At 33.6% G+C, this 25,252-nt stretch overlaps 4 protein-coding genes across 4 annotated transcripts; 1 reads left to right on the plus strand and 3 right to left on the minus strand.

Moving 5' to 3' along the window:
• Positions 1–1,863: 1,863 nt before the first annotated feature.
• Positions 1,864–4,115, plus strand: LOC124945670 (WAT1-related protein At4g08290-like). Its single transcript, XM_047486139.1, has 6 exons — positions 1,864–2,108; positions 2,214–2,330; positions 3,167–3,404; positions 3,483–3,641; positions 3,711–3,862; positions 3,947–4,115. The coding sequence occupies exons 1-6, from the start codon at positions 1,864–1,866 to the stop codon at positions 4,098–4,100; spliced, it is 1,065 nt and encodes a 354-aa protein (XP_047342095.1). The 3' UTR covers positions 4,101–4,115.
• Positions 4,116–4,172: 57 nt separating this feature from the next.
• LOC124945668 (lysM domain-containing GPI-anchored protein 1-like) lies at positions 4,173–6,476 on the minus strand. Its single transcript, XM_047486138.1, has 5 exons — positions 5,573–6,476; positions 5,107–5,224; positions 4,849–5,010; positions 4,750–4,781; positions 4,173–4,658 (listed from the first exon to the last, which is right to left on the minus strand). The coding sequence occupies exons 1-5, from the start codon at positions 6,237–6,239 to the stop codon at positions 4,390–4,392; spliced, it is 1,248 nt and encodes a 415-aa protein (XP_047342094.1). The 5' UTR covers positions 6,240–6,476; the 3' UTR covers positions 4,173–4,389.
• A 403-nt stretch (positions 6,477–6,879) lies between these two features.
• Positions 6,880–7,826, minus strand: LOC124944406. Its single transcript, XM_047484654.1, has 3 exons — positions 7,660–7,826; positions 7,342–7,411; positions 6,880–7,238 (listed from the first exon to the last, which is right to left on the minus strand). The coding sequence occupies exons 1-3, from the start codon at positions 7,753–7,755 to the stop codon at positions 7,027–7,029; spliced, it is 378 nt and encodes a 125-aa protein (XP_047340610.1). The 5' UTR covers positions 7,756–7,826; the 3' UTR covers positions 6,880–7,026.
• A 5,049-nt stretch (positions 7,827–12,875) lies between these two features.
• LOC124944785 (acyl-CoA-binding domain-containing protein 4-like) lies at positions 12,876–22,338 on the minus strand. The gene is made up of 18 exons (XM_047485128.1): positions 22,075–22,338; positions 21,510–21,580; positions 20,237–20,300; positions 20,080–20,151; positions 19,278–19,472; positions 19,123–19,200; positions 18,561–18,671; positions 18,379–18,448; positions 17,892–17,953; positions 17,347–17,486; positions 16,763–16,889; positions 16,481–16,595; positions 15,292–15,380; positions 14,583–14,666; positions 14,310–14,492; positions 13,593–13,748; positions 13,460–13,519; positions 12,876–13,385 (listed from the first exon to the last, which is right to left on the minus strand). Exons 1-18 carry the CDS (start codon positions 22,234–22,236, stop codon positions 13,194–13,196), a joined length of 2,031 nt encoding a protein of 676 aa, XP_047341084.1. The 5' UTR covers positions 22,237–22,338; the 3' UTR covers positions 12,876–13,193.
• Positions 22,339–25,252: the final 2,914 nt, after the last annotated feature.

The following is a 25,252-nucleotide window of genomic DNA, read 5'->3' on the forward strand; positions in this document are numbered from 1 at the left end:
TTTAAAGAAAATTGAATCCAGAATCTTAGTGTGAGAATATCCACATCTTGTTCTTGCTAGGCTAGAAGAGGGAATAAAAATAAGATAACAGATTAAGTATGTAGTCCGCAAAAATGTGGCAATAAGAGGGTTAAACAAATAGTTCGTAAACACACTTAACCATTTAAACAGACATAGAACTTGCCGTCTCATGGACTCGAACCCAGAACCCTAAGGAAGCTGGGAAATATCTATGTGTTTTGAATTATAATAGTGGGTTATGTGAGATTTTTAATATTGGCACAAAGATAAAATAATTTAGTCAGAAATTTTAACTAATTTATAACAAAAGTTATTAATTAGAAACCGAGTACTAAATATATATATTAACCATATTGTTAAATTCTTGAAGAAGATGATGTAAACTGGAAATTTATTATTCAAATTGATATTTTAAATAATTACATATTTTTCTTATATAGGAGTTTCATTATTAACTATAATTAATAAAATTAACTAATAATTATTACAACTAATTAGTAATTTAGTTACTAACTAATTAATATTATTATTTTTATATCTTCCCTTTTAAAAAAAACGTAATAAAAACAAAGTTTCACCTTGACAAAATAAGTCAATGAAACATCAAGTTAGATTATGCAACCATTGTTTTCAGCAAGCCTAATTCAGTAAATTTTATTTGTTTTAGCTACTTAACATAGACAGTCGAGCAAGCCCAATTCAGCAAACTCTATTTTTTTCAGCTACCCATCATAGACAGTTGAGCAAGTAATTCAGCAAGCCTTTTTTTATTACAAGGAAAAAATCTTTCCCCACGGTTTGAAGAACTTTCAAAATGTTTTTTTTTTTTTATCGACAAAGACGTCCTCGCATCCACAAACATTTTTTCAAAGAAACCAATTTATCATTCTTTTTCGTCTCGACGAATCTTGTCGCATTTTCAATGAAGCTACTCCAAATGATTCTTCATGACAATTTTCTTGTAAGTCTTCTTCAGATTTTTCGGAAATATTGCACATTTAGGCATTTCTTCAAATCTGGAAATCTGTAGGCAAACACATTTCTCTACTTCCTTGATAACATATAGTAAGGAATCAATCAACTTTGCTCCCTCAGTGCAATGTCATTTAGCCTAGTTTTTTGGGCGTTGGAATGTCCGAAAAAAAGTTATTTGGACGGAAGATTTAGAGTAAGGTCCAGATTTGATGCTATTCATATATACTATTGGGTTGAGCTTTGGCGTTTCTTCACAAATATAAGCTATAATTTTCTTATGAATGAAGTAAATTAAAAAAAAAATGAAAAGAAGTATGATTTTGTTATATATGATTGCAAAGTTACAATTGATTATAAGTTATTCAAAAGAATTTTTAAATGATTATATCATAAATAATCAAAACAAAATACAATTAATAAAACATAGATATATATCAACAAAAACATATGCAAAATAAATTGTGTTGTGTAATCGAATTAAACATCTAGATCATTTAATACTCTATTTATGGAAGATACATTTTTGATTCATTTTAGTAGTGGTGTCACATCAATATATTATTTGAAGGATAAAATGCAATAGAACAATTTGAATAATCCAATAATGTCCAGCAAAGAAAGCACTAATTAATTAATGCCTTAGAATATTTTAGTGCACCATAACACATGATGACTTGTTGTATCAAACAAACTCTGTGAAATTCTATTCTCTTCTCTTCCTATATAAAAAGGGAAGAACCTAAACCTAAATTATATATCGATCACACTTCACTAGCTATGAATAACGAATATTTGCAGAGCTCGAATGGTGACGAAAAACAAAAAATGGAGGATAACAATGATCTTAAACGCGAACCAAGTTCGAAGATGGCGATGATGAAGAAATCGTTCCCATACTTGCTTATGGTGGGATTGCAGTGTGGAGCGGCGGGAATGTATATCATAAGTGATGTCACATTGAAGCAAGGAATGAGCCGTTACGTTCTGATTGTGTATAGAAACGCGATAGCCGCCATCGTTCTTGCTCCTTTCGCTTTTTTTCTTGAAAGGAAAATTAGACCAAAGATGACACTTCCGGTCTTCTTTCAGATAACATTGCTGGCCATTCTAGAGTAATTAATTATTTCAATTTTTCTATTATTAAAAGTATTATGAGTTTAATTAGATAATTATATTGTACTAATATTATTGCATGCATATTAATATTATGCATGCAGGCCAATTCTTGATCAAAACTTAGCCTACCTTGGCCTGAATCTGACGTCGGCATCGTTCACTTCGGCCATAATGAACGCCGTACCCGCCGTCACCTTCACCATAGCTGTTATTTTGAGGTAATCTGGATTTGTATGTATATATATATACTAATAAGTGTTTGATATAGGGTTATTTGAATTTTTATAATATAGTTTATTAAAAATGGTGTTTTTTAGAACCTAATAAGAAACTCAAAAGTTAAAAGTGGTGACTAAGACATCCACGTAAAGCGCCTTAAGTTTGAAGTACGACCCTAGTTGATGCTCGTACATTTTAAAATAAAGTTATTTTGATAACCAGTATATAAAATATATTTATTGATAATCAGGGAATAATCTATGATTATGAGCTTAACCCACTTGGAAACAAAAATGATAAAAGGTGATATAAATTTTAATTTTTTAATTTAATTCACTATTTTCTTCTCTAAATTAAAAAAACAAAATATACGATTTATTTACTCGTTTTATCTATAAACTAGGTTCATCCATAGGTATGAGACTATGTCTGATTAAATTTAGGTATTGTTTGATTATGAGTTCTTTCCTGAAAAATGAAATATTTATAGTAGTTTGGTAAGAATATTAGTAACCTAATTTTTTTCTTTTAAAAAGTGTGTAGCTTTCACTAGTTTGGTTTATAATTTTTTTTTGTCTTAAGGGATAAATATACCTTAAATCCATGATTTCTTTAAAAATTAAATTATACATTTATACCCTCTATTCAAATAATTTATTTTTCATACCCTTAAACTATCAAAATTATTTGAGAATAACTTCAAATAACCCATAAACAAACAAGGGATCCAATAATTGAGAACCAATAGACACAAGATATGGGCTCTGAATGATATAAAATGAAAAGATTTATAATCTGATATTATGCAATTAATAATAATAATTATGATGAACAGAATAGAGAAAGTAAAAGTAAAGGAAAGGAGAAGCCAGGCCAAAGTGATAGGAACATTAGTGACATTTGGTGGAGCCATGGTTATGACCATGTACAAAGGTCCAATTATCAGCCTCTTTTGGTCTCCAAAATCAAGCCATTTCATCCAAGCCGTCGAACCCACAACCAAACATTGGCTCGCCGGCACCATCTGCCTCCTCATAGGCTGCATCGCTTGGTCTTGCTTCTTCATCTTGCAGGTGCTTCTTCAAATTTTTATATTTATTTTATATTTTTTTAAGGATTTGGTCACTAAATAAGTTCTTTACATTTTAAAGTCCATAACCATAAAGAGGTACCCAGCAGAGCTTTCTCTTGCCTTCTCCATATGCTTCATGGGAGCCATCTTAAGTGCGGCTATGACCCTTGTGGCTGAACGCAATTCTTCGGTTTGGTCCATTGGTTTCAACTCAAGGCTCCTAGCTCCCATTTACACGGTCAGTTCTAATTAAAATCACGAGAATTTGAATTAATATTGACACTTTGGATGGTGGATTGGTTGGTAGGGTGTAATTAGCTCGGGGATCACTTATTACGTGCAAGGGCTGGTGATGAAGACCAGAGGCCCGGTTTTCGTCACAGCCTTCAATCCTCTTTGCATGATCATTGTTGCTGCTTTGGGTTCTCTCATATTAGCCGAGAAACTTCATCTGGGAAGGTAATCATAGTAACAATCAATTACTACTAAATACTTCACATTTAAGCATTTATAATCTGATTTTTGTTTGGTGACTCAATTCAGTATAATTGGAGCTGTGATCATAGCTACGGGTCTATACGCAGTCGTATGGGGGAAAGCAAAAGACGAGCTTCCGAAGAACACTAATAATCTCCAAGAACTTCCAACGACTACCATGGATGACAATAAGCTAGCTACCTGTTCTCAATGTCCATGACTTTATGCATTTCTAATGTAAGGACAGTTTCCGCCCTTTCGGGTCACAAGGATAATGTAAAAAATCCATCTATTGCCCACAAAATCATACCATTTTAACTTAAAACGTAAAGTTATCATAGTAAGTACTCTAGCCTTGATTCCTCAATCTCCTCAAGAGGTAAAATGGTAATAATAATAAGAAGAAGAATAGACAACCAATCAAAAACGAAAAGAAGAGGAAGAAGAAAGCTGCTATTCTAGGACATCCATGAATACTAATAAAGTGGAAGAAACACAGCAAAACAGTACTAAATTGAAGACCAAACCAAGATTGCAAAAGCAATGGCAACTGGGAAGAAACCAGCCAGTAGGGGCTTGTTCTTAGATCCTGCACCAGCTTGTCCTCCATTAGGTGAGTTCATGGGAGAAAGACCCGGTAAGAACCCCGATGAGGGCACAGTGGAAGGTGAATTCGGGACTAATCCAGCTCCCCCGGTTGGAGAAGGGGCTTCTGCTGGAGGAAACTGGTGTTCAATCGTCGAAGGTGGTGCAATAAGCGCAGGAAATTGCTGTGGACCTGCCAAAACCAAAACCACATTCAGTCAGTCAATTAACAATATTGTTCAATGAATCAATCAAAATCAGATTCCAATGTTAGTCTGTGTTACCAGGGCATCGTGGCTGCAAAGACGTCGACAACCTGCCAAAAAAAAAATGCTATCATAACGAACTTCTAGAAAAACCCTACACCGACATAAGAAACTTACGTAGTGGCAATGGATCCATTGACATAACCACTATAGCTGCAAGAAGTGACATTACAACCGGCAGCACTCTGCTGCCATGTCACATTTCCGAGCATGAGATTGCTGTTTCTACATTGCATACTCGAACACGAAACTGCTAACGTAGACGGCATACAGTACAAGCTGAGTAACCATCATCATCACACGAAAACAAACAATCAGATATGGTATTTCCAAAAAAACAAAAGACAGAATCAGATATGGTATAGATAATTTTACTTGCGACTGCCCAGTGCACAGCTGCATTGTACGCAATGGCTTGCAATGATCGCGTAGCTTCCATTTGGAACCATAAGACCGAAATCCGAAGCATATCTTGGAAAACTAGACGCGCAAGCTAATATCATTCATTACATACATACAAGCCAGAAACAGAAAAAAAAACCCATATCAACATCTTTCCCATAAACAGAAAATCAAAGCAAAATCATTTCAAAGAACACATCTGCTAAAGGAAAAATGAAATTAGAGTTACATTCTTAAACAAACAAATGAAAGACAACCACCACTTGTATTTAGAGACATTGGAATAAAGTGAATCCATCTTCCCTTCTAAAACCTATTACCATTGTCAGCTTCTAGAATGTTCTATCTTTCATTACATCAATTAAACAGAAAAAGAAGCAGTTCATCATGTAATAGGAAACACAGATAGAAAGCAAAATGTAGGGTTTCAGTTCATTACCAGATAATGGTATGGAAAGTATGTCTCCATCATCAATAGAAGTTCCTCCCAAAGCATTAACAGTCATAAGATCAGTAATAGTAGTAGAATACCTAGCAGCTATTCCGGCCAAAGTATCCATCGGAATGACAACATAAGACATGTAAATCGCCGGCAAGAAATTGTCTGTTCCGTTAAAGCAAGTACAGGGTAAAGGAACTGTAAGTGTCTGGCCGACATCAAGAATAGAAGGGTCCGAAATCGTGTTGGCTTCCTTCAGCTGGTCGGCCGACACGAGTCCACCGTAGATAGAGTCTGCGATGATGGCTAAGGTGTCAGATGGTCGAGTTTTATAACGGGTAGTGACAGATTTACGGATTCCATCTACACATGAACACTGAATGGGGACTTTAAGGAAGAGTTGAGATGGAAGAATGTGGTTTTCGACATCTGGGTATGAAATGTCTATGGAGTTGGCTGTTAGAAGTGCAATCGGGTCGATTTGGAACAAAGCGGCGACTTCGGAGACTTTGAGGTCTGTGTAGAGAGTGTAACCGGCGAGAGCGTTACATGTGTCGGAGTTTGAACAGGGCTCGATCGTCGATTTTGAGGTGACAATAACGAGATTAGATATGAGGAGTGTGAAGAAAATGAAGCTGATTGAAATAAGAGATTGATTCGTCTTCATTTGGAGAGAAAGAGTGAAAATGGAGGGTTCTTCTTCTTCTTCAGAAAAAGGTAAGATCTTTCTCTGTTTTCTTCTACCTATTTTTTTGTTTTTGTTTTTTGAATGAATGGCTTCGGGAAAAGGAAAGAGAGTGGGTTTTGTTTGTTAATCTACCACTGTTTCGAAGTAGCCATGGGAAGGAAAGGAACCAGCATTAGTGGGAGAGAGAAAGGGAAAAGAATGCACTTTACAGATAGACAGTCAAGAAGAGGAGAGAGAAAGAAAAAGACAACTTATGAACAGAGGAGTTTTGTTATGACTTTTTACAAAAACGGTCGAATTTTTCAGATTATTTAGGGGCCCGTTTGATTTTATGTTATAATATTGATAAATACAAATAAAACGTACACATTTATGTTTGATCTGGTCAAATTTTTTGAGGGGTTTTTGCCAAACTTTCAATATGAATAAAATGGGACAAATGAGAAGAGAAAAAACCAAACAAGCCCTAACATAGCAGTGGCATCATCAGATTTATCAGGTCTTGGGGAAACAAATGTGTTTGGACTAAAATACCCTTCAAAACCTAACTTTTAATGGATTTTTTGGGGGGTTTATTGTAAATAATCAATCCTAGTCATCAGGAACTCACGGGGCATGTAAAAAAAAGTTCAAATTATTTTCACAGCGTCAAGAAATTGAAATTAGCTCTTGAAGTCTTACATTTGAACAAATTGACCAATGAACTTGATAAGAAACACATTCATTCATTCATTCATTGGAAGAAAAATGAAAGTGGTTTTTGAACTCAAGATATTCGGTCTACAATGGCATCTATGAAACCCCAACCATCATCATCAATATCAGGTCCAACCCAGAAACCCAATATGATACTACTAGTACTATTACTACTAAAGCTTAATTCTTCATAATGCAGTTCTGAAATGGGTAGTAGTAGTAGTTGCAGGTTTGAATTTGCTCTTTGGTTCTTGTAATGTGAATGGATAAGAAGCTTCTTTCCTGCAAATTTGATTCTAATTGTCATGTAACCCTCAATCAAACAAACAAACAAACAAACTGCAAGTGACCCAACAAAAAAAAGAAGAAGAAGAAGAAGAAACACCTGCTGCTGTGTTCTTTTCTGAAGAAGAAGAAGAATGTCCTCTGTTTGCCCATCTCCTTATGCATAATTCCTTAAGAAAACAGAAAAAAAAAATGACCAGGAAAGAAGTACTAAGCATTCAATCTAAAGTTCTAACCATCATCATCATCAATTGAACTTGGAAACAAAGAATTTCAACATAATAAAAACAAACACCGTAATCCTCCTCTTGTCACTAAAGAGAATGGGATTCTGATGTTTAATTTTACAGAGATAACCACCCTTGAAAACCCCAAATTGAACTGAAACAAGATATTCAATCGCGACAGAAGAGAATACCTTGTCTCGCTTTGTATAATAAGAAACGGAGGAGGGAACGGACAAAGAGTCAACAGAGACTACCCACGCCATCGCCGTCGCAATCGCAATCGCCATCGCCGTGCTTTTAAGAGTTACAACTTACAAAAACCTCTGCGAAAACCCTCCCTCCATACGCCGACAAGGGTTTTTTTTATTTTTTATTTTTAGTTATTTCTCATATTCGTTAGAATAAATTGTATGATTTTTTTGTTTTTCTTTTTTAACATTTTAACTGTAATTAATGCTTTGCCTATAGGAAATTTGAGGAAATGACGTCAAAGACTAGGTTATTTGACCTGGTGGTAAATTATAAATTTAATTTTGTTCGTGGTCTTTTTATTTTTTTTTGACGAAATTACTCTTGTAGCTAAATGCTAAGGGATTTAGCGTTTCGCTAAGTGAATTAGGTTTAGTATAAATACTCTAATTTTTTCATTTATTTCATTTTCTTTCTCTCTCTTCTCTTGTTCTCTCTTTCACGGCGGCGGCGACGGAGGCAAAGGCGGTGGGGCGGCGAGGCGGCGGTCTAACATAAATCGATTTGCACGATCTTCATTTCTTTCAAACCCTAAACCTAAATCGATTTACACGATCTTCATTTCTTTCAAACTCTAACCCTAAACCTATTTTGCATGTAGGTCAGGTGAAGGATGATTCTAAGGTGTCGAAGAAGATGTTCATTTCAAACCTAATTCGATTTATGTTCATGTTTCCATGATATTCTCAAACCCTTCTGTTCTTATTTGGTTCATATTGTTTCATATTTGTTATTTGGTTCGTTCAAATAATATTGGTTCATATTTCTGGTTCATATTTATGTCGTTGATGATATTTGCAGATAATCTCGGTTCTATTTCAGAGAAGTTTCGCTAAGTGTTTAGCGTTTCGCTAAGTGCATTTCGCTAAGTGCTTATTTATTTTGATTAATAAATAAGTAATGTAATGCTTATTTATTTTGCTAATGATGTTTGAATGATGATTATTGTGCTAATTTAAAATATATTTTAAATAATTTGGTGCAAAAATTACTTTAAAGTGTAATTTAATTTATACTTTAATTTTTGACAAACATAATTTTTTAAAAAAATTTACCCATTTATCGTAATCAAGATGAAAAATAATAATCCATAAGAAAGAGTCCAATAAAGATTCATATAAAGAAAGTAGACTATTATTGGTTAGATATATCATATATATCCTGATCATAATGCACTCTTTTCATTACAAAGTTGTATACATGCATTTAAAACAGGAAAACACTGATAAAATTAAACATAAAATCAAAAAAACTAATAAAAATAGGAAAGAAATTCACATAAGTTCTCCATTGAAGAACCAAAAGATGAATTTTAGATGATTAAAGCCATGAAACAAGTGAGAATTACACACATACATACATATTATTACATACATAGAAAATATCAAAATCTATTAAGGTTCAAGCTTCAGCGACACAACTCTGGCTTGCCGATTACTATTCGCAGACTTGACGAAAACAACCGCCAAACAAGGAGGTGCCCACCATGGCCTTCGTACCCTTTGTTCTCCTTTCAAACAAACCACTGAAAAAAAGTTCATTTTCTTATTATCAACAAACTAAAGCTAATAAGATTATAGTTTTGGAAGAGAGTAAAGGAAGAACAAGAAATCGACCAACCTTTAATTCGCCTCAGTTCCTTGCAAAGGGTTATAAAGTCACCACATTTCATGTGACATTGTCTTATAAACCTAAGTATCTATTCTATCGTGAACATTGACATGCTTTCTAAGTATTCCCCATTTACACCAATTTCTTTGAATATTTAACGATAACTTCTCAGATTTATCTCTTCTAACCACAACCCAACATCCTATCCAGAAAAAACAACAATTATAAGACTTTTGAAATATAAAGCCCCTCAAATGTTGACACAGAATAAGCAACTCAAAAGGGTTCCCAATGAATATATTGAACCCTATTTTTTATTATTATGATGATTATGATTATGCATTGTTAAGCTATTTAGAGATTTTCCCATCTCTTTTGAAGATTATACAGAATACAAAGGATATGTTAAACATTTTCAACCAATTAGATAATCTTGGACAAAGTCTGCCTTTTTAAAGTACATAAATATATTTTCTTATGGTGTGTATTGGAGATCATTATGTATTTAGATAATCAAGAAACAGAAATAAGGAAATAGTCAATTGATGTATTGATTCTTCATATTGTTTGAATAGATAACACTTGCCTGTCATTGGGAACCCTTTTGAGCTGCTTATTCTGTGTCAACATTTGAGGGCTTTATATTTCAAAAGTCTTATAATTGTTGTTTTTCCTAGATAAGATATTTCAAAAGTCTTATATTCATCATTCAAACATCATTAGCAAAATAAATAAGCATTACATTACTTATTTATTAATCAAAATAAATAAGCATTACATTACTTATTTATTAATCAAAATAAATAAGCACTTAGCGAAATGCTAAGCACTTAGCGAAACGCTAAGCACTTAGAGAAACGCTAAGCACTTAGCGAAACTTCTCTGAAACAGAACCGAGATTATCTGCAAATATCATCAACGACATAAATATGAACCAGAAATATGAACCAATATGATATGAATGAACCAAATAACAAATATGAAACAATATGAACCAAATAAGAACAGAAGGGTTTGAGAATATCATGGAAACATGAACATAAATCGAATTAGGTTTGAAATGAACATCTTCTTCGACACCTTAGAATCATCCTTCACCTGACCTACATGCAAAATAGGTTTAGGGTTAGGGTTTGAAAGAAATGAAGATCGTGTAAATCGATTTAGGTTTAGGGTTTGAAAGAAATGAAGATCGTGCAAATCGATTTAGGTTAGACCGCCGCCTCGCCGCCCCGCTGCCTCTGCCTCTATCGCCGCCGCCGTGAAAGAGAGAACAAAAGAAGAGAGAGAAAGAAAATGAAAAAATTAGAGTATTTATACTAAACCTAATTCACTTAGCGAAACGCTAAGTCCCTTAGCGTTTCGCTACAAGGGTAATTTCGTCAAAATAAAAATAAAAAGACCACGAACGCAATTAAATTTATAATTTACCACCGGGTCAAATAACGTAGTCTTTGAGGTCATTTCTTCAAATTTCCCTTGCCTATAAATTTTAAATAAAATTTTATCCATTTTAATAAATAAAAAATGTAATATAAAATGGTATAAAATTAAAATAATTATAAAATATTAAGATATAGTTTAAGGCAATCATAATGTTACCATAAAAAATGATATATCGCGACTACGTGGAGAGTTAACGTGAATAAATAAATAAATTAAATTGCGCGTCTTTTCTTCGACTTCTCCCTTTCAAACCCTAACAAAGAAAAGCATTTTCCGTTCATCCTCCTTTCACTTTAGCCCGCGTAATTCATCTTCATTTCGTTTTAGCCCGCCCAATCAAACCCTAGCAGCTTTAGCTATAAATAGTTCTTCTTTTCGCTTCAGCTCGCACAATCAAACCCTAGCCGCCTTTAGCTTCAAATAGTTCGACTTCCTTCAGCTTCAAACAGCCCGCTCATCCATTGTCCGTTTTCCTTTTGTTCTCCTTTCTCCGTTCGATTTATGTTCTCCTTTCTCCCGGTTCGATTTCTGTTCTCCATTCCGCGCACTTCAAAATGGTAAAGTCATCCTTTTTTACTTTAGTGCGACATTGAGTCTAACTTGTCAGGTTAATTTGATGTAGTTTAATTTCCGACTATGTGATTTTAGGATTCGGATAAACAAATGATCATCTATTTGCAAAGAAAAACAAAGTTAATGTAAATGCAAAGAGAACGAATCGAAGAAGACAGTGTCGCAAGTTGAAAAGTAGCAATTTATGATTTCTTTTAATGTTATGATTTTGTATTAAATTGGAATACCGATCTTTTTTTAACGTCTTAAAGGTATATAAGAGGAAGACAGTGAAGAGAAAGTCGGTCAATCTTGAAAATTAACAAACGAGATATTGCGTTGTTATCATCACATTTTGCAAAATTTCGCATTTGAAATAATATGACAACGCAGTATCTTATTTGTTACCTTTTAACCTTGTCCGACTTCCTCTTCACCTCTTCACTGTTTTTCTCTTATATAACTTAACATTGCAAAAAAAAATCAATATTCTAGTTTAATACAAAATAATGACATTCCAGTATTTTAGTTTAATAAAAATTCATAACATTAAGAGAGTCAAAGGCTGCTACGTTTAAACTTGCAACAATGTCTTCTTTGATTCGTTCTTTTTTGCATTAGCTTCGTTTTCTTAGCATCATATATGATTATTTATTTATCTGAATTCTAAAATCACAGAAGTCGCATGTTAGACTACATCAAATTAACCTGGCAAGTTTACCATTTTGAAGTGCGTGGAACGGAGAGAAATGAGAACAAATGGAAGACAAACAATGAAAGCAAGGGCTGTTTGAAACAGAAGGAAGATGAATGGTTTGAAGATGAAGAATGCTAGGGTTTGATCGCTGGACTGAAGCGGAAGGAAGATGAATCCTGAAGCGAAAGGAAGATGAACGGAAATGTTATTTTTTACTAGGGGCGTAATGGAGAAAGGGTACAAGACTTTCAAAATCTCGTGTTGACTCTTAAAATTTTACGATTTCAAATTAGACTAACGATTCTGATTTTAAGTAACTCTTAAATATGTAAACTCTTACGATTTAAAATTTGCGATAATTAAATTTTACGAGTTTATAAATAATTTCAATTTTACGATTTATATGATTTGCTTTAAAAAAAATTAAAGTTATTATTTATTTAAATAAATTAATTAATATAATTAATTTTGTAAGTATAATTTTTTATATTGTTACTTATTATTAATTAATTAATTTTATATTAAAATATATAATTTTTTTAAATTGGTTAAGTATAAAATCCTTAATTATATATAAATAATAATAATATATAACTATTATTTTTTCAAATTAAACTTTTACGATTCTATATAAACTCTAGATTTTACGAGTTTACAACTGAATAACGATTCTACGTAAACTCTCGATTCTGAGAGTCTTAAAGGGTAGGTTAGGGTTTGAAAGGGAAGTCAAAGAGCCGCAAGCAGTTTAATTTATTGCCCTGTATAATTCCTCATGTTACCATATAAAATATAACTTGATAAGAATGGTTGTTATTCAAATGTTATATAGAGAAAAACCAAAATATCTGATACAAGAACAAAAATAAATAAATAATAAAAAAGGGAAGAATATAACTACCAAGGAATAGTGTGTATACTTCTTTTTTACTATGTTACTTAGGTAAATTCATAAATAATTAACAAGCCAATATTACACCAACTATGAATATGATCTCCTTCCAGCTCAGCTCACCCAAGTAAACTTTAGTATGGCTTATAAAATAATCCCATATCTTACCTTTTCCAGAAAACAAGTGCATAAGATGTAGAAGAAAACAATAAAATTAAAATATTTTATAAAGAAGAAGAAGAGGGTGGTGGTACTATAAAACACTTCGGTTTGTGTTTTCAGTTGTCAATGTCACTTTGGTCTGGAGGGCTTCCAGCAAGCCAGCCCCAAACGCCACCGGAGTTGCTTTGCCTCTTTGCATTAAGGGCAGCTTGTTCTGAAGCCGCCGCTTTTTGTCTCTGCAGAAGCTCCAGCTCTTTCTGCAGTGCATCCATGCTTTGCACCTTCTGTCGTAACTCGGCTACATCAACCTAGCCAATTCATTCAACACTTTTAGCAATTTAACATAATTTTTTGATTTACCAAAATTAACGCATCAAGTTACCTCAAGTTTAAAACATCTTGATTGCTCAGAAGCCAGTTGACCACGCACAGATTGGAGCTCCTGCAATATCAAGTTTTGTTGCATCAAAACATGTATAATAGTATTATTATTATTATTAATGGAATTTACTTACCTTGTACAGATCTGCATTCCTCGTCTCAGCATCAGCTAACTCTTGCTTTAGTTGAAGGCACTGCATCTTCTCTGTACTAAGGGATGCTTCAAGTTCTTCTTTCTCTAACTTCAGGAGACCTATAAGATCTTCACTATTCTCTTGCCTTATGGCTCTCTGCATCACCAGTTCAACAAGAACAAACTCATACTCAGCTAAATGAGTCTTCGATCTTAGGAACCAATCTACAATTTTTAATATATTTTTCAAATACTTCCATCTTTATACTTCATATATGATAAGTGTTGTAGAATTCTTGGATCCAAAAATTCATTTTTCCGTATGAAACAAATTCCAAGGATACATTTGTTTAAAAGAAATCATCGGACACAAAAGAAACCTAATGGAATAGAAACATGAAAGTGAAAGAAAATCAATTTTTCATACATGCATTTGATCAGATGGATACCAAAAGATCTATGTCTTGGAAAATTTTCATTTTCTCTCTAACCAAACTCAGAAACCACTATGTTTCTCTTTATTTTATTTTCTATCATTTTTCTCCAAAGCCCAAGGAGACCCCTAACTGTTCCTTTTGTGTGTGATCTATTGCAATAGTAGCTTAGTAAATTCAAGGACTTGAATGGCACATTTCTAATCTCTAGAACAAGATACAGCAATTCAACCAGAATGATGATACCCTTAATTATTATTCTATTGGTTTTCACAGTTTACTACCTTGGGTTCTGAATCAACGTTGTCCATGATGATTTCCCTAACTTTTCCTTCTTGCATTTCAAGTTCAGACTCCAAGTCTCTTGTAGGATTTGTAGCATTATGAACAGCTGAAACACTTTCCGGCACAGAAGTCTCTATCTTTGTTTGTATAGAAGACTTATGGCTTGGCTTGAGGACATTAACCTTAAAACCAGCAGGAACAAAGAATGAGATTAAAGACCAAAATAATTGGAAAAAGAAAAGAAAATTGGAGTTATTGAAAACTGTAGTAACCTCATTGTTGTACCGTCCATTATACCCTCCAAAAGATATCAGTATATCTATACCATTATAGGAGCCCAGGACCAAACTCAATCCCTGAAATTGTGAAGCAGGCATATCATCTGCTTTAGTTGGGTGATAACACTGAAAAACTAGGTTGATACTGCAGACTAAATGTTATGAAAATACCAACGAAAGGAAGATTTGAACTCAGGAAATCATTTTGCAGTAACAGAGTGCAAATTCAGCTACAAATAACATACAGAAGAGTGTCCCTCCTATACTTAAGCAAAGTGAAATATCAAGCATCAAGATGATGCAAATATAGTCCAATAACTTATACTTGGAGACACATAAGAAACCAATGAATGTCACAGATCTCAATTACTAGGAGAAAGTTGGAATTTGAGAAATTAGGGAACAATAATATAATGTATCCAGAATGCTTTGAAGATTGTAAAGGTAACCACAAAAGGGGGCTCAGTTCTTAGCGAAGGATAGGCTTGCTAATGTGATATCTTAGGTGCTAATGAATAAACTATATTGGAAAGATAAACATGCAAAGCATATAATTTTTTTATAAATAAATGGGATGTTGTGAGTGATACATTTTATTAGGTTTAGAATTATGTTGAATACTGCTGGCAAGATGTAATATAAACCAAATTGAGGTTCATTCCCTGTAAAGTATGTTCGTAACATCAAGTTTCTATCTCGTTACCTCACTAGCAAGAGGAACACGGCCTTGAACTTTGGTTACAACAGACCAGACTAGTGTAGACATATTGAGGACAACAGTTTCTGAGACACCTGCTTTGAATCAACAAGGGTTAATAACACATTTCAATCTCAAAAAAATCCAAAGATTAAATACAACCAAACATATTGTCTATTCCGCGTAACGATCAAGATAAATTATAAGAAGTGTCTTGACTTCATACACAATGTAGAAGAAACAGACACAAAACATTATGCTTAAATTTCAAAAAGTACACCAAAGGGGAATTAAAGGGGGTTCACATGCAAATTATTAGAACACCTCATATACTGCATCAGTTTATAAGAGACGTTTATGCCATAGGTTCCTACCACTATTATACAAGTTGCCAACATGATGCTCACATCAATGAGAGAGAGGAGTTGTGGAATGGTTTTTAAGCACGGGATTGTGAACTATGATTACTTTTGTATGTACTCTATTTGTCTAGGTTATGACGAGCTTAAAGATGCACATAACACATACTCTTACTGGTTCCACAATTACAACTTGTACGAGTGGTCAATTATGGAATATAGTGGGCTGAACAAAGATAAGAGGGTACCAAGTGTGGGAAGATGTGGCTCCCAAACCAGTGTAGGATAAAGAAATTATGGAAGAGTACAAGGTGGGATTATGAGCTATGGCTACCTTCATGGATACTATTTTGGCCTAGAAAATAGTGGTTTGGCTTAACGTGCTTAAGCATTAACGCAAATCCTCAGAAGTTATCATGGACGAGCCACATGCAGGGAAACTTGCACGTGTGGTTCTGGCCGGGATTTCCTGAGGTTTCTAATAACCTTGCTTCTGCTCGCCGCTAGCGCACCTCTCCTAACTATTGCCCATTTATTCTGGAATAGTTTTATTAGGAGGGACAATTTTACATATTTCTGTCCAATCTTTCTATTATTAAGTATGTCTGGTACCATTTCAATGTGTTTTGATTCTTCCGAACAAGACGGGGCCCGCACAAGCAGTGGAGCATGTGGTTTAATTCGATGCAAAGCGAAGAATTCATGAGTATTTCTTTCAGATCTTATCTTTTCGTTTTTGAAATAGAAAAAATAGAGTGTAAAGAAAGTTTTCCTGATTGTACAAGTCAATAGACCAAGATATGTGTAAAACAGATCCCAAAGTTTGAGCCACATACCACTCTTATTGTCACCACCACCAACAATAAACCAATTTTCTCCCACTGTTACACCAGCATGGCCAGCCCGTGGACTTGGTATTTCACCTTGTTGAATAGGCCTTGACCATTCCATCTGTGGTAATCATCAAGCACTTTACTCAAATAAAATCTCTAGATAAAGAGAACAACAATAAGACTAGAAACATCTTTGCTTCTTGTAAGTGTCATTTGGCGATTTATTTATTAACAAGGTACATTGTACCTTACCAAAAAAAAAGATACTAGAAACATGTAGCTTACAGTTTGCAAGTCAAGGACATGCAAATCATTGAAACAAGTGGCATGTGAACCCCCACCAAAGATAAGAAGATATCGCTCAGCATGTACAGCGGCAGTATGATCAGATCTTGGAGAAGGTGGCCCACCCCTACAGAAAAGCGAAAACATTATATAACCTGAAACAGTTTGTGGATTCAAGATATCCAAGAATTTTGGCATGTTACTGTTCTGATTGCTAAGTTGGATGCTACACAAATAATCATGTGTTTAAATCTGGAGTATCATAACTCCTTGGCAATCAATATTTTGTATTGTAATGTCAAATGATACTTATCCAAAGCAAAACTACATATATAACATGCATTACTGAGTCTAGATATGCATTACTGCAACATGAAGGAAAGTCAGTCTCAAACAATTCAAAAATGTACATTTAGATGATTGAGACACTTCAATATGCACTAATGAAAACAACAAATTTGGAATTCATCATCAGTCCAGTCACCAGTGGAATATTAGGATTGTGTCCATCGCTCAGTAACTTTATATATAATAAGTGCATCAAAAGAAGAACTAGTTTTGGAATCTTGGAAAGAGAATCTCACAAGGTATCCATTTCATCCCATGTCATGGTTTCTAAGTCCAGAATATGCAAATCATTCAAAAGGGATCTCTTTGCATCTTGCCCACCAAATATTACTAAGCTTGTTCCAACAAGGGTAACTGATTGGCCTCCACGTGAGACCTATGAACCATGTAAAGAAACAATTATAAGCATATTTGGTTTGAATGCTAAGGAAAATATTCCATAAGCATTAAAAGTGATAAAAAAATGATGTCTCCTAAAGAAACATCTGAGTTTTGACTTATCAATCTTCTGAACTTCAGCAACATACAGGTTTAATAGCATTAATCCTCTTAACAAAAGGAAGGTTAAGATCACGATCTTTTTGACCCCTAAATAATTTTTGTTAAAGTTTCTCTAAAGGTGAAAAAGTAAGAACATTTTTTGGTTTTGTTGGCCAAACAAGTAAATAGTTATATTTGAGAACATTTATTTATTTACTATCAAACATTCACCAGGCATTAGTGTTAAATGAATAGATCATTAATGGAAGGACCATATATTCATAAAAAAAATATATTGTACCGGCGGCTTCCCATATGTCTTTAAAGCTGACCAAGTGCATGTTTGCAAATCAACGATCTTCACTGCAACAAGAAAATGAAACAGAATATCAAAAAAATGAGTGATGGCAGTACAGAATCAGAAGAAACGGTAATAAGAAAGTTGGTGTAGGTAAAGCTTCTAGCAACATGTCCGACTCAAAGAAGTTATCCTCCCACATGGATATGAAGAACCTCAAGGAAACAAAACCTTGACTACTTGGCTCTCTATAATCATACAACCAGGCACTAGAGGATATAATAACTTCTTTAAGTCCCATTTACGTATCATAAAATCTAACTGATGTCTTTATGCTTGAAATTTCATTTATCATTGTCTGAAAACATAACAGAACAAAATTTTGATTTTTAGAAAATCTTACAGAATTGCTTCAAATGAATGCTTCAATTGGCATAAATTATAGAAGTTTTTGGCAAAAAGTACATATGCAAGAAAAGAAAAACCGTGCCTTGCATAGATTCAAAAGAACCCTTAGTGTGTCCTGCAACAACAAGAAGTTTAGTTTTACCCCATGGTACCTACAGTTACAACCCAATTATCAGTAAAGATATGACAGAGCTGAGGTAATCAAAGAGATATATTACTTGAAGTAAAATTCAGCATTGAAGAAATAATTTTTTCTATGTTTACCAAGGAATGACCAGCACATGGAGGCATTGATACTGGAGATGAAGATTCCATAGACTCGTCACCAGCTTTAAGTTCAATCTTGGACCAATTCCATGTTCTCAAATCCCAAACCTGTAGCATCCTCAGATGAATAACAATATACCATAGCTAAGATGAAAAACCCTATTCCATGCTAATTTAAGCAACTGGATTAAAGTGTGATACAAAAAATGGTTTATGTGTACAAATATGATGTTCGAGAAAGATGATAAGAACAAGACACGAAGAAAGATTGAACTGAAACAGGGAACAACCATCATGTCTTTAAAGGCTAAATCAGCTATTTGAGGAAATCTCAAAACTTGTCCTACTTCATCAAAAAAAATGAGAACCATTTGGCAATATCTCATGAATATATATCAAACTTGATAGAATATAAATACCCAAAGGAAGGTTCGTTTAGCTTAGTGGTAGAGCGCAAGGCTAATGATCACAAGGTTGTGGGTTCTCGAGCCTTCACAACTATTTAAAAAAATGTAACTAAGATTTTATTACATGTATACACCTACAGAAGTTCTCATACCTGGAGATCACTCAAATAACGACCATTATGGTTTCCACCAAATATGTACATCTTATCATCAACGACAGCTGCACCATGCTGCATATTTTGGAAATTCAGCAGAGGCCATGAAGGCAAGTTTCTACCAATTCCCCACAACAAGAAATAATAAGTACCTCGTATCTGGCTTTAGGACGTTGACCAAGTACTTCAGGTGTAACCCACTGATCATAAACACCAACAAAACCAAGACCCTCCAACAACACATCTTTATCCTGAGTTTCTACTATGCTCCCATTTTCAGAAGGAATGCTCTTTATCTCATGGAAAGCATTTCCATTTTCTGTTACTGGCTCAACCACCTTAGTTTGCTACAGAAAGCAGAAAACAGAACACATCATTCAGAAGAAAAAAGGAAAAGAGAAGATGGAATTCCCACATATTATATAGCAATCTCTACAACGCAATATGACATCTGCCTGCAATATTAAGACATATCTCATTTAATTGTTTGCCAGTAGGTTCCTCTACAGCCTTGGTTATATTCTGTCATGCAAATACAGTTAAGATGTAGGGAATGTTAACCTAAAACATATTTACAGCTAAAGTAACATGACTGCAGAAAGGAAATGGGACTGCATTGGCTGAACATGTGTTACTGAAAGCAGAAATCGACTCTTAACAGGAACAAGGACATGAACTACCAATATATAACCTAGTGCGGAAAGACAAAAACCTTCGGAATGACTTTTTTTTCATTTAAGGTCAAAACAATGTAATCCTGACTAATGATGTGCAATGAGTTTTTATCAAGATTTCTTAAAATATCTTGCAGTATGTGTCTCAAATAAAGACAACATCAAAAGTTGATCCAAAAGGTAAGACAAAAACTAATTGATTGCTCAATATTTGTGTGTACCAGCCATATCAAGATCTGGAAAGGACCACCTGCAGAAAATAAGTTTTTGATAAACTTACATTTACTTCAACATCTTCCACAGTGTCTGCAATAAAGTTGGACACTCTGGAATACCATCCAGGATCTTCTTCCTTTGCAGAATAAACAAATAGGAACAAATAAATGATCTGGAGTCCCACAAGCATCTAACAATAGCAGAAAAATGTGTCCCCAAACCTCTAGTATTTTAACAAAAAGGCGCATCGCTTCCATTGTAGACATGTTCCCAAGGCCATTCCAGCTGCAGAAATTATAATCATTGTAAATATAAAATACAATCAAATAGCCAGAGTGAGAAACTTTTCACATATCAAATGTGGCAAATTGATAATCCTAGAATAAACCATATATCATATTGATTGTGTTGTACAGCAAATGCTATAGTTAGAGAATTTTACTCAATATAGTTCATTCAAGTTTCCTAATCTCAATTGATTCCCTAATCAACTTGTCAACGTGTACATATATATCTAGTGTCAATATTGGCCTAGTAGAAATGAATTTAGGGAAAACAAAAGTTGAATGGAAATCTGGTCATCTGCCTCTCCAATATATCTTGTGTTCTAGATAGGCTCCAATTTATGATATTATGTTTGTTCTTATTACCTATCGAACTTTTATCTTTTTTGCCCGTTACTTATTCTTTCCCCACATCCTACTAATTGGAGTGACACTACTAGCTTTTGATGATGTAGAGGTATCACGATCCCTGCCTTTTATTTAGATAAGTTCCACAACTGATGAAGTCTACTATTATGCTTTATATTTCTTCCTTCACTCATGTTGTTAAGAATTTGAAAATCTGCCACTCTGGTGGACTTCAATACAATTTGCCTGTTAAAGGCCACATTTTGCAATATGCAAAGCATACATGCCAAAGGTAATGCTGGGAGGAATTACACAAAGTAAAAATAATAATAAATTGGCTGGGGTATATAAAAGCTGCACTAACTTGTGATCTATCTTTTTACAGTCCTGATTCAGTCTAATTACCTATGTTTTCAAGTTGTTAGTTCCAGTTACCAGGAAAAAAAATACAGTCAATTGAACAGCAGAATTAGGTTAAGAATTAGAAAGGATCAAAGTCTACTACATTATTGGATTGTGTTACATCAAGTAAGTTATGAATTAAAAAGGAACCTATGCAAAAACTAATGAGAAAAACAATGATGAACTTCCGTGATTAAAGTCCTACTTCTTTAGTATCATTATTGAATTGCTGAAAATATCTTTATACTTAGTGGACTATAAATCAGTTTTATATAGACATTAAACAATAGATTGTGTTGGCAATTAGCAAAGTCTCAGAAAAATCTGAGAAGGGAGATTAAAAAGAATTGGTTCAACATCAGTCAGAACATTTTGAATTTCTTGAACAAAAAGCTAAGGAAAATGTACTTCATATATTGGGATGACGGGAGCAGTGTAAAAGGATTGTAAGCATAAGAACCTTGTCCACTTTCCCTGCTCCACAGGACTCCAACCTCGAGGTTTTGGAATGTTACAGGGTCCAACAGTAGCCTGCAAATGATAAAAGTTAGTAGTAGAAAAATATATACATTTAGCTGCCCATAGTTGAATTTTGATACCAAGAAGCAAAAATACATTATAGAATAATTGTTATAACTGCAATCAAAATAGTCCACCATCTACCAAAGATTAAAAGATCTCCTTGAAATGCAATATCACATGTATATGCTTCCACAATTTCTCCACTTTCTACAATAGTAATCAATTAAGTTCAAAACCTCCTAGTGACAATAACGACCAATTGTTCTTCAATTACATTCAACAACTAAACGATATTAAATCATCCGCATTTTCTCACTCAGATCCCTATAGCTCAGATCTGGAAGAGCTAATTTCACATTCCCCGAAATCCTCAATCAGATCAAGGAAAGCGCGCCAATTAAACTGGAATTCAGTTTCCAATGCAGGAGATCGGATCAGAAAGAAATGTTATTGAACACTGACGATGCACCGTAAGCAAATTGAGCTCGAAAACGATGACAAACCTGCTGGTGGAGACCGTAGAGAAGCAAAGCGGCGTCGCTGCCGAACTTAGAGCTGACGCCTTTGGTAGAAGAGGTCGGAGATCCATCGAAGCCGGAGTAGGTGGCAGCGGCGTAGAACCTGTCAGGGTACGCGAGGCCAGAGCTTCCCCTCGCCATCGCCATTTGTTTCTGCGGCTGCGTCTCTCAGATCGGATCGAAACGAATACGAGTAAAAATACACAGGGGACTTGAGAGAGACGAAAATAATCGAAGGGGAAAAAGTTGTTTGCTTCTGGTTATTAAGGAATTGTTAAATGGTATATATGTTTATCAAAAATTTAACTTAGAAACTACTTATTTATCACCATAATCTCATTTTAAATAGTGAAAAGTTAAGATTAAAAATACATTTTTCCTTTATTTTAATATTATTTTTAGATCTTGATATACATATATTATACTTTACAATGTGATTTTTATTTTATTTAGTATAAAAATTATTATTTAAATTGTTTTTTTAATTATAATTCATATTAACCTAATTATTATTATTATTATTTTAAATCAAATATAAATACATTATTAAAGTTTTTTTTAATATAATTTTAATTACAAAATAGGATAACAAATAGACATTATCATTTTGGTTGGAAAAACTCTCCCTACTTAAAATTTCTCTTTACTTAAAATTGAATATATATTTTTAATTTTTTATATAAATAAATAAGTTTTATCTTCTCTTTAGTCCAGCGACAAAAAAACAAATAGATACTCATTCTCTAAGGTTCTAGATTCGAAGTCGTCAGACGAGCGGTCGTCTGGTTAAATTGGTTGAGTGAATTTACGGGTTATGTACTTAACCGTCAGAGATTAGTCGCACTCCGAAAGAGAAACGAGACCTAACATTTAAAAAAAAATGTTTGAGTTATATATATATATTTTAAAGTAATAAATTAATTGGTTATATTAAAAAGAGAACTAAAACAAAATAAAAATTTCGATTAGTGTGTATACTTGTACTTGTCGTGTCTATTATCGTGTTTTGTTTGTGTCGTGTTGATTTGTGATTGTACCATAATCGTGTCAATTCTTAATCGTATCATTATTGTGTCATTTCGTGCTTGTATCGTGTTCAACCCACAATTTGAATAAAATAATATAGTATTGTTTCGTACTAATATTTGTTGGATCGTGTTGGTTCGGGTTCACCAACTCATTATTTAACTCTAGGATAGACATAAGCAGTCACCAAAGTGTATCCAACGCCAACTACGGCCACGAATTGGTCAACCATCGTAATAGCGTAATTAGGAGTGAACCCATTAACAATCCGACGTCCTTTTGGCTGCAACAACAGATCAGACGAGGGAATAAACGTTGAATATACCCATAAGAACTGAATATTTGACCGCTATCTCAACTCTACTCATCACTTCAATATCTGCTTTTTTATTCATCGAAAATGATAATTCAACTTATTTTTAAATAAAAGAATGAAAACAAAATTGGAACATATATACCATAGTCAAGCAAGCTCGAAGTCATGAAAGCTAAAATGGCACAAGCAAGAGTATACTTGTTTCTTCTTGATTGAATCTTGGGTCGGATCATGGGTCATCGTTGATTACATGTTTTAACTTTGACTTGCACCTTGACATGTGTTTGAACCTTCATGATTTTGAAATTAGGCATTATCCTTGATTAAACTTGGCCTTCTTAGTCACTTCTTGGATCCCTGATGAATTTTCACATTCTTGAAGGATCTTGGCTTGTTCTAGATGAATTTTGGCCCATAAAACTCCATAATGTCTAATAAAATTTAAAATTTTAATTAATCTAACTAATTTTCCATGAGAAAAGTCTAACGAAACTCTATATGAGAAGAGGCTAATTAACTTTTTATAATAATTTTCTAACAAATTTATTAAATTAACTATTTTTTAATTTAACGATAAACTTAGGGCATTCCCTATACCATATTTTTATTTTAGAATATGATTAGAAAAGAGAGGATAGGCTCATATTACATAAAAAAAAATGATATGAAAATTTAATATAAGTAATTCAAGAAATTTAGCGTCGGAGCCAAATGAATGTTTTTTTTATTCAGGAATAAGAAATTCCTTGTACGTATTTTTTTTTACTCAAGAATGAGAAAGAGAACAAATTAAGGTGTTTGGTTCATGAGTATGATTCCACATTTGATTAAGGAATCATACATTCCTCTCTAAATTGGGAGAAATAAATCACATTCTCATGGAATGTACCATCTTCTCTCATGTTCATTTTCTCTCTCATAAATATAATTTATATATATATATAATGATGCTTAATTTTTAAATTGTCCGGATTGCCGGGTCGAGAGCTGTGGTTAATTTGGATACTTGGGTCGGATTGTGGGTTGACCCGTTTTTAAATTTAAAACGGTTAAAAATAAAATTAAAAATGCTAGAGGTATGTTTCGAACTTGCAACCGAACAAAAACAAGTACAACTCTTTAACCAACTAAGCTACAAAGACTTTATATTTTAAATTCAACACCAAATTTGATAAACGCGGGACGATTTAATATTAATATAAGTTCAACTTTTTAATTAACTAATCTATATATATATATAATGATGTTTGATTTTTAAAGTGTCTGGATTGCCGGGTCGAGAGCTGTGGTTAATTTGGATACTTGGGTCGGATTGTGGGTTGACCCACCTTTAAATTTAAAACAGTTAAAAATAAAATTAAAAATGCTAGAGGTATGTTTTGAACTTGCAACCTAACAAAAACAAGTACAATTCTTTAATCAACTAAGCTACTAAAACTTTATATTTTAAATTCAACACCAAATTTGATAAACGCGGGACGTTTTAATATTAATATAAGCTCAACTTTTTAACTAACTAATATATAATGATGTTGAGTAGTTATTTTAAAAATTAATGTTTTTGAAATACTCCGTCGAATAAGCTGGTGTATGAATTTGAAAATGATTATAAGCTCGGAATTTATTAGAAGCATGAACTATGAAGTTAGGGGTCCGAATCTACAGGGAACAACTAATGGAATATATTGTGGAACAACAAATCTGACCCAATAAAGTTAGAGATTAAAAATGAGTGTTTACACATTATATTTATTATGAGGATGGTATGGATTCGTTACTTCATATTCACTCTGTGATTTCTCTTCACCTGAAACATTTTCT

Source organism: Impatiens glandulifera, chromosome 7, assembly GCF_907164915.1.
Source record: "Impatiens glandulifera chromosome 7, dImpGla2.1, whole genome shotgun sequence".
NCBI classification, from domain to species: Eukaryota; Viridiplantae; Streptophyta; class Magnoliopsida; order Ericales; family Balsaminaceae; genus Impatiens; species Impatiens glandulifera.